The sequence below is a fragment of the Myotis davidii genome, unplaced genomic scaffold, assembly GCF_000327345.1.
Source record: "Myotis davidii unplaced genomic scaffold, ASM32734v1 scaffold555, whole genome shotgun sequence".
In the NCBI taxonomy this organism is placed as follows: Eukaryota; Metazoa; Chordata; class Mammalia; order Chiroptera; family Vespertilionidae; genus Myotis; species Myotis davidii.
Genome location: NW_006286315.1, coordinates 1,773,640 through 1,783,892, shown reverse-complemented (window position 1 = coordinate 1,783,892; position 10,253 = coordinate 1,773,640). Strand labels below are relative to the sequence as shown.

The window sequence follows — 10,253 nt, the reverse complement described above, 5'->3', positions numbered from 1 at the left end:
GATAGCTCATCCTACTTCCTAAACTGCATAATTACCCGCATCACCAGACATTGGAATGACACAGATGACAAACTCTCCGTATGACACAGCCAAAAAGGCTCTTGGAAATCGTTATCCTGGCTTGTTTTACAAAAAGGGAAACTGAGGCCCAGAGTGAGCAGGAGGCCTACAGGAGCCAAGACAAACCCTCTCCTCCAGTCCAGGCCCCCTTGTGCAGCATCGTACCACAGTTAGGGCAGCACCTCCTCACCCAGGTGAAACCTGCTCCTTTGCAGCTTCGAGAACTCCAGGCACAACCCGCAGGGTACCCTTCACATGGGTTTTCCCAGCCAGGTCCCTGGTTATCGCCAGAGTAGAAAATGAAATTAAAGTACAATGTGAATGCTGGTCCCTACAGCTGCTTGTTTCTCAGCCTTTCTTCTCCTCTGTCATGTTTCGCCCACATTCCAGAACTGGCCCTTGGCCGGGATAAAGATGCTCACGCATCAGGAAGGAAGAATCAAAGGGAGAGTGGCAACCTCTGCTGGGTCATTAGTGGTCCCCAGCCACTGGATGGATTTAGAACATGCCTTTAAGTGTCAGGGTGGAAACAACCCAAATATCACAGAGATGGTCTATTTGTGAAATTACTGAGACTAGCCAAGCCACAGAATGAAAGGGTCATGCTCCCTGAGCTCATTTTAGCTTAGTTGTTTGAAACTTGGGTAACATTGCTTTGAGGGGGAAATGGATTTATATGATTGGTTCCCAGGCTAGTCTACTTAACTGAAATTATAATTGACCTCTGGATCCCAGGGCACGCAAGCTGCATCCTTAAGGTACAGCAGGGGAAGTTTCTCTATCCATGGCATCCTTTGCTTTCTCCCATTCCTTCTCCCAAGTCCTCCCAGTGACTCTGGAACTCCAAGCTTTCCCAGGTACTGGAGTGAGCCAGGTTTTGATGGCTGCCTGCCCTCCCCCTGGTTCCACAGTAATGGGACATCTGCTGGAATTAATGCATGTATGTTAATGACTAACACACATGTGTGAGTGACTAAAAGCCCCTGAACCAGTGGTCCTGACGTTGTCAGTGGGCACTAAAACCACCTGGAGAGCTTGTTAAATGCAGACTCCCAGACCCCATGCCAAAAATGAGGATTCAGCAAGGGCTAGAATTGGGAGCAGGCCGAATCTGATGGGAAGATATATATATATATATTTTAATTGATTTCAGAGAGGAAGAGAGGAGAGAGAGAGAGAGAGAGAGAGAGAGAGAGAGAAACATCAGTGGTGAAAGAGAATCACTGATGAACTGCCTCCTGCAGGCCCCACACTGGAGATCAAGCCTACAACCCAAGCATGTTCTCTGACCAGGAATCGAACCTTCAGGTTCATAGGTCCACGCTCAACCAATGAACCAAGCTGGCCAGGCGGGAATCTGTGTTTTAACAAGCAGCTCAATTGAGTCAAATGCTGATAGTAGAAAACACCATGGAGAAATGCTACAATAGACGATATGGCAGGTGTTTGTAATCCCAGGGTGATTTGCTTTTTACCGGACAGGAAGATAGAACAGAATCCACGATGATTCGGGTTTTTAAAAAAAAAAGACAAAGTAGAGTTGCTCCCTGGATGAATTATCTCTGTGCTGCTATTTCATCTGCTGGAATGTGGCAGGGCGCAGCCAGGAGGAAACTCAGACACTATGACAAGAAGAGGGCTCACTGTAGATTTCAGAAGGCTTCCATGATTCATCTGTGAGGCTCAAAATGTTCTTACACATTATGCCCTCTACCTACCAGAAACAAAGTGCTCCCACTCAAGGTAGTCAACCCCCACTCCTGAGAGACAGTATAGCAGAGAGATTAAAAGCGCTTAACACCATCAGGCATTGAGAAATGAAAGTCAAAAGCACAATGAGACACCACTTCACACCTACTGGGTTGGTCATAATTTTAAAAAGGGTAAAATAACAAGTGATGGTGAGGATGTGGGGAAATTGGAACCCTTGCACATTGTTGGTGAGAATGTAAAATGGTGCAGCCACTTTGGAAAATAGTTTCCTCAAAAACTTAAACGGCCAAAACCGGTTTAGCTCAGTGGATAGAGCGTCGGCCTGCGGACTGAAGGGTCCTGGGTTCGATTCCGGTTGGGGGCATATGCCTTGGTTGTGGGCACATCCCCAGTAGGAGGTGTGCAGGAGGCAGCTGGTCGATGTTTCTCTCTCATCGATGTTTCTAACTCTCTATCCCTCTCCCTTCCTCTCTGTAAAAAAAAAAAAAAAAATCAATAAAAATATATTTTAAAAAAAACTTAAACAGAGAGTTCCATGTGACCCAGCAATTTTAGTCCCCAAAGAATTAAAAGCAGAGACTCAAACAGATATCTGTACATGAATGTTCATAGCAGCATTATTCACAGTAGATCAAAAAAATGAAAAAACCTAAATGTCCATCAACTGACGAATGAATTCACAAATTCTGGTCTTTCCAGACATGGAATATTATTCAGCCATAAAAAGGAATGAAGTACAAAAACATGCTAAAGAATGGATGAGCCTGGAAAACATTGTGTTCAGTACAAGAAACCAGGCACAAAAAGCCAATATTGTATAATTTCATTTCTATGAAGTGTCCAGAATAGACAAACCCATAGAGACAGAAAGTAAATCAGTGGCCGACAGGGGGTAAGGGAATGGAGGAATGTAAATATATACAAGGTCTCCTTTTGGAGTGATGAAAATATCTTAGAACTAGAGAGAGGTGATTATTTCACAACCTATGACTGCGCAAAATGCCACTGAATTTGTACACTTTAAAATGTTAGTGGTTACCAATGGGCAAGGAGATATCTGATTGGTGGTGTTGCTCTTATACCAATCAGGGGCAAAGCAGATGTACAGGCCTTAGTTCATCCTAGCTTGATCCCTGTGTCAATGACCAGAGCTGTTTCATGCCTGAGGCACATAAAGTTATAATTCCTAAGTCTTGGAGGAAAAAAGATCAGAATCACTGATCTCATAATAAGTAGATTATTAATATTAACTGAGGCTTAGAAGGGGGTGTAGTTTTAAAGTTTGTGGAGATGTTGTGATTAGTCTAGTAACTTCTAGATAACAGTAAGTAGGTAGTTCTAGCACAACTCCATTAAGAGTGAACATGTCACTTAACAGTTTTTGTGGCAATTGTGCAATAGGACATGGATATATGTCATTCTGCACATAAAACTGGATGCTATAAATAATAAGTGGGTCACTATTGGCTTTCAGAAAATTGGGTGGGGGTCTAATATGGAATATTGGGATTATTTCAGAGAGCAGTTACTGTGAATCATGTATTCTCAGGAGCCAGAAAGTCTTCAATCCTGAGTCTCTGCCATTTAACTGTCAGTGTGGTCTTAGATGCCTCTACCTACCAGAAACAAAGTGCTCCCACTCAAGGTAGTCAACCCCCACAGCCCAGGGGGAAACAGCATCTGCCTGTTTCTCACCTGAAAAATGAGTTTTAATGATAGTGCATATGAGTTGTTGGAAAAAAAATAAAACATGAGAAGCACGTAAAATGGGGCCTGGCAGTTATAGCTAATAATATATATAAACATTTATCTTTTTCTGGGTTTAGAAAAAAAATATATTTAAATAAATAAATAAAATGTTAATGGTTAATTTTAAATTATGTAAATGTTACCTGAATAAAATAACAAAAAAGCATTGGTAATAACCAAACCTCCAAGGTTCAAAGCCTGGCTCTGCTGCATGACCTGAAGCAAACTCAGTGCCTCAGTTTCCTATAAAGAAGAAATCTCTAAAGGGGACTATAATAAAACCCACTTGCAGGCCTATTAGAATTACATGAATTAATGTCCCAAAGGACTTGGGAGAGATGGTGCATAGCATGATACATGTGTGCCATGATTTCATTACACAAACCCTACCCTATTACATAGGCAAACCACGGCCAGCATGGGTAGGGGCTTGTTCAAGTTCACACAGCAAGTTCAGAAGTCATGTCGGAGTGGCACCCAGCTCTAGGTCACTGCTCTTCCTCTGCCGACAGTCTAATTGAATCCCTGACCAAGAATTTTGACACTCCAAGACCCCAACCCCTAGCAGCAGCACAAATTCTTTCCAGTGTGGCTGGCTGGCTGGCCTACATACCAGGCAGAAACAACTGAGTAAAGCTTTATAGCAACAACTCTTTTTGCATCTTCCAAGGTGAAAGCCTTGGCCACCTGAAGGGAACTTTAGCCTGGTGGTGACTGACCCAGAGGAGAGCTTTCCCCTTCCCTGTTCCCATGACCATGAATGTCCTGCCTCAGTTTACCTTGGACGTGACAGAAATCCTCACTAACTTATTAAGTCAGTAGGGTCATCCAGGGTCTTTCTTCTCCAGGAAGCAGGGAGAAGTAGAAGCTCAGATCTTCCCTTACACTGCCCCCTATGTGCACTCCACTTTTCCCTGGTTCGGTGTGAGATCACAAGGATTTTTCAGACTCAGTTCAATTCCTGTGTCTTCAGGAACAATCTAGCTTACTCACATTCCCCAGCAACCACCTTCCTCCCTCAAGTAGAGAGAAATAAGTCTACACCCATCCACATCTAGCAATCCTTCCTGATTCCACTGGTTCCCTCAAACAGCACAGCCCAAGGGAGTCCTACAAAAAACCCTGGGAGGTTTGTTGAGAATCAGGCTGACTGGATGTTCAATATTGAATCATCATCACAAGCAGAAGATAAGAAAAATAATCCCACAGGAAGCATCCAAATCCTAGGCTCTTAGCTTCTGGATGCAGAAATAACCCAAGGAACCTGGTGTCCCTGTGCCCTGCCCTCCTTCCTTCTTCATCAGCTTCCACAGCCAACACCAGCTTCCCCCAGGGCTATGAGGTCTGCTCCTAGAGCAGGTCCAATCTGGCATGAGTGAGATGTGACGAGTCCTTCCTTTGTGGCTACCAATGTTTGCACTTCCAGAAAATCAAGTCTGATGCCCCTGGGTGGCCACCTGGAGCCATAGTCCACCAAAAGACATAGACCAAACAGAAGGGTGTTGGGGAAGGTGGTCTTAAGATCACATTAATACCCGTAACAGCATCCATTCATAGAACTTATACCTTCCCTCCTTTATCTCCAAGGTCGCTGGATTGAAGATCATGGAGTCATACACAACATGATGTTTAACACTGAGACAGGATGGAAGTACTCCTTCAAGACCACACAGAACAAGACTGAGTGGTGGGACAATGGCGTTCTCCCCCTCTGGATCACAGCCCAGAGACAGGTACAGTCAGAAATCCTAGGCTGGCTTCCAGGGACATTGCGTCTCATTCTAAGGCATGTGGGATGGAGATTAGAAGCTGTGTGACCTTGGGCAAGTGACTTAGCCTCTCTAAGCACGTGTTTCCCTAAATGTGTAGTTAGGGATCATGATGGTGTGCTTCTTTAATAGATTTGAGGTAAGGATTAAATGAGATATGTGTGAAAGGGAGTGGGCACAGAGGAAATGCTCAGTAAGTTTTAGCTATTATGGATGAACAAGTCAGGGCATAGACTGGCTTAATCATGATTGTACCTCCAGGGCTCTTCACAGGGTCTGGACCCAGCAGCTCTTTAATAAATATCTGTTTGTACACTTCCTCAGACTTAGGCATAAAAGCCCTTGGGAATGAAGTTGACCATTTAATGCATCTTCAGACGATGAAAAGCTCTTATGAGAACATTCACTTGAAAGGATTCCAACGGCCATTCATTATTGCTTTGAAAGGGCAGAAATCAGAGCTGTGTGTTCAGCTCCCAGCCCAAAAACCTGTTGCCAGCTTTGCATTTTGTCAATGAGATTACAGTCGTCACTGTAGAATAGGACCTCTTTCTTCTTCCACATGACACCAGCCTTTGCTCCAAATCTATCCTGGGTACCACGGCTGCATCTCTGTGCTGCAAGCTAACACTAAGCATGTCACGTGGCAAGGTGGTGTGATGCAGCAGCTCAGAACGCAGTTTGTGGACTCAGACTCCTGTAGCAGGATATCAGCTGCCTCCACCCTCTCCAGCTGCATGACCTTGGGCAATGACTTCCTCTCTGTGCTTGAGGTGCCCCATACGTAAAATAAAGACTGTCAGAGTCCCTGCTTCATAGGGTCATTGTGGGGGATTAATCGAGATAATGCCTGTAAGATACTGGTCACTACAGCTCTAGGTCAGAACTATCCAATGGAACATTCCATGATAACGGACATGTTCTGCACACAGTCCAATATGGAAGCCACTAGGCATATGTGGTTTTTGAGCCCTTGAAATGTGGCTAGTGAGGTTGAGGAACTGAATTTTAATTGTATTTAAGTTTAATTAAATTCGATTTAAATATAAATACATGTAGCTAGGGGTTACCGTATCGGACAATTCTCTAGAACAGTGGTTCTCAACCTTCTGGCCCTTTAAATACAGTTCCTCATGTTGTGACCCCAACCATAAAATTATTTTGGTTGCTACTTCATAACTGTAATGTTGCTACTGTTATGAATCGTAATGTAAATATCTGATATGCAGGATGGTCTTAGGCGACCCCTGTGAAAGGGTCATTCGAACACCAAAGGGGTCTTGACCCACAGGTTGAGAACCGCTGCTCTAGAATAATCACAGGGGGCAGCCAATGATCCTATCCTACTTCAGGTTCATTTTTTCCCTAGCTGTTGGGCCTTAGTTCCTTCCTCTTCTGTCACATTTTTAAACTTTAAGAAATAGATTACACAAATAAATTCTGTCCTCCCAAGAAAATCATGCTCACAACACTATGAGCCAGGCACTGATTTAAGTGCTTTACATATATTAATGTATAAGAACTCTGAGTCGGGTGCTATGATTATACCCATTTAACAATTGAGTAAATTGAGGCACGGAGCAGTGGCAAACTTCTCAAAGTCACAAAGCCAGTCAAAGGCAGGGCTGAAATTTAAACTCAACCCTGGGTTCAGCAACTCTTAACACTTAACCATGACATATTACTTCTGTGGCCAAAACATTTAGCCATGGATTTCATAATATATCTTCTATTTGCCTAGCTGCTAGGGAGGTCTGGACAGTCTTCTTTAATTCACTATTCAAAATCCAGGGCCTCTCTAGCCTCTTACCATGGTATTTGTTCACTGGCATGGGGCCTCTGGTAGCATTCTCCTTTCCTGTTATTTTTTTTATTCACGGTTCGTGTCTCATTGCCATTTATTTGCAGAATTTTCTTTCCTTCTGCTCAATTCATCATCAGAGTGTTCTTCCTCTTTGCTGAATTCATAAGTGGTTATGCAAAAAGAGGATCTGGTGCAGGGCCAGGCAACTGACAACACACCACTTGTTTGGCAAGTGAATGTCCAATTGGTATATCTCGTTCTGCCACTGGCAGCTCCTGCCATGGGACAGGGCCATCAGCCAGCTCCCTGAGGGCCTGACAGAAAAGCTGCTGCCATCAGATCAAATCTGCGGCCCCAAGCCAGCACCCCAGCAACAGCACTCTAGATGACACCAAACACCGTTCAGGGGCACATCTGTATTGCCAGGCAGGGCTGGAGGAAGGGGGCCTAACCCATATCCATCACTGGGGAAAATCCTTCCTTCTCCCAAGTCTCTTCCTGGTGCACTTTGTGGAGATTGATACATGAACCTTTAATATGACTAAAATGTTCTCCTCAGTGACACTAAAGCTGCCTTAATCCATCAAGAATGGACATGCCTTGGTGGATGATGCCTAAAAGATGGGATTCCTGACCACCTCTGCATCCATTATTCAAGCCCACAAGCACACCTACATTCCAGCAGGACTTCACTAACGGTCAGGGTACAAACTGAGAGGCTCCATTCGGAACAGCCTCAGATTTTTGATGAACACCCCCAGTAACTGAACTTGATCAATGACCAAGGTACTTCACCTCATTCACAAGTCCTAATTCTCAGAGAAAGGCAGGCAGCCATGACTGTAAGACCTAGGAAAACCATAGGGATATGCTCCCCCTCTCTCCAGAAAAGCTATAGAGCATATTAAGCAGTGTGACAGCAGAGCATGGTTAAGTGAGAGCAGCATGGTGCCAAGAGTCTGTAACAAGACCACAGTAGGCGAGCACTAGAAGGGGTTTGGGGAGAGAGTGGGAGGGCAGCTATGTCGCGACCCCTTTGGCAGTCAAACGACCCTTTCACAAGGGTCGCCTAAGACCATCCTGCATATCAGATATTTACATTACAATTCATAACAGTAGCAACATTACAGTTATGAAGTAGCAACCAAAATAATTTTATGGTTGGGTCACAACATGAGGAACTGTATTTAAAGGGCCAGAAGGTTGAGAACCACTGTCCGAGACAATAGCTTCCAAACTGGGAAGAGCTGTGAGCAGGATCTGCCAAGAATAGCAAGGAAATGCATCCCAATATTGGCCCAAACTGTGTCTTTATTATGCATCATAAAGGCTCTAAGAATAACAATCTCTCCTCCAAAGGGGTGGGAGGGAGAAAACAGAATCTTGAACGTAGAGCTGCCTTCTGTTCAGTGGCTCCTCCTAAGCACAGAAAGGCAATGAAAATGCCCAGAACCAATTTCGACTTCTGAATTTTAAATACATGGAGTCCATCTCTTCCCACTCGATCATTCCCTCAAATGAATAAGGAACTCATTTCCCTAAGCCACACATACTCCCCACCAAAGCACAGGCACCTTCATAAAATGTGTGCCTTGTAACATTAATTATGTCACCTAAGGGAAGAGACAAGACAAAATGCAAAACCAAACGGAAACTTTTCCCCTAATTATTGGTTCTGAAGAGTTTGGTGAATCTGTACAAAACCCAATGGTCAGGATTTCCCTGTAGGAAATACCAACTCTTGTTTTTAAAAAGCAACTTAAAAGTAATAGCGACATCGATGCAACACTACACTAAGGGAGAATAATGAACCTAATAAAACTAGCGATTTTCCAATTGCTATTGCTACTAGAAACACTGATTATGCTAATTAAAGGGTAGAATAGTAAATACCAACTCTTTTGCATCCAATTAAGTGCTCAGATTATTTCTCAGAGTATTTGTTGAAAAAAGCACTTCTGATTATCATGGGTCCCAAATAAACAGAGTCCTGTGTGTGTGTGTGTGTGTGTGTGTGTACATGCACACTCACACACATTTCTCTCTGGAGCTCATTTCACAGAGCAGCAAAAACTCCAAAAATTCCTATGGGACCAAGTGAGAAAAATCAGTTTCCTAAGTCTACAGCTTGGAATATCTTTAAAGAAGGTGTGTGTTGAAAATACAGCACACGAAAATAATTCAATTTCAAGATGGGAACACCTGAGATTTAACATGCAAACATCAGGAATTCAACTGAATATGCAGGGCTGCCTAAGTCCCTGGGAATTTCAATGTCAATTATTCTAAATAATAAAACAGCTGGTCAAACCACATTCTACAAAATGTTAGAAGTGTCATCCTTCCAGTCAACTCCATACTTCAGAGCAAAGTCAATTTATATGTAAGTTAAACAAAGAACCATCGCTAAAAACTGAGAATTATGTCGACTGACAATCAGAAATGCAATAAATAAATATTAGAGGATTTGCAAGTTAAATCAACCATTGAAATTCTATTATCAGAAAGAAAATGTGTTACCTGTGGAGGTTACAAATAACATGCTAGAACCCAAAAGAGAAAGAGTTTCTGTAATGATTCCGTAAGTTAATCAGAATTCATGCATTCATTCAACATGCATTTAATCAACAGCACTTACTCTGAGCCAGGCCTGTTCTGGGTCCCAGGGAAAGTGTGGTCAATAAGAAAGACATGGTTCTTGGTCTCCTTGAGCTCACATTCTAGAGGAGAGAAACAGACAATAAATAAGTAAACAAGCCCTAACCAGTTTGGCTCAGTGGATAGAGCGTCGGCCTGTGGACTGAAGGGTCCCGGGTTCGATTCTGGTCAAGGGCATGTACCTTGGTTGCCGGCACATACCCAGTACGGGGTGTGCAGGAGGCAGCTGATCGATGTTTCTCTCTCATCGATGCTTCTAACTCTCTATCCCTCTCCCTTCCTCTCTGTAAAAAATCAATAAGATATATTTTTTAAAAAATAAGTAAATAAATTAAGATGAGTTCAGATTGGGGAAAGCACTTTAGAGAAAATAAAACTGGATCGCCTAATAGAAAATGAATGCTGGAGGGTAGAGAGGATAATATTTCACCTATAGCTATAGATAGCAGAGCTCCTGAAGCTTGAAAAGTATTTAGTATTAAGACCCTTATCAAGTTTCC

General features: G+C 43.2%; 1 protein-coding gene across 1 annotated transcript in view; it reads left to right on the top strand.

Moving 5' to 3' along the window:
* Positions 1 to 3,940: 3,940 nt before the first annotated feature.
* LOC102752816 (ectonucleotide pyrophosphatase/phosphodiesterase family member 7-like) overlaps positions 3,941 to 10,253 on the top strand; it is an 18,042-nt gene continuing 11,729 nt past the window's right edge. Inside the window, 2 exon segments of the mRNA XM_015560107.1 lie at positions 3,941 to 3,944; positions 5,110 to 5,255. Coding sequence (XP_015415593.1) covers positions 3,941 to 3,944; positions 5,110 to 5,255 — 150 coding nt within the window.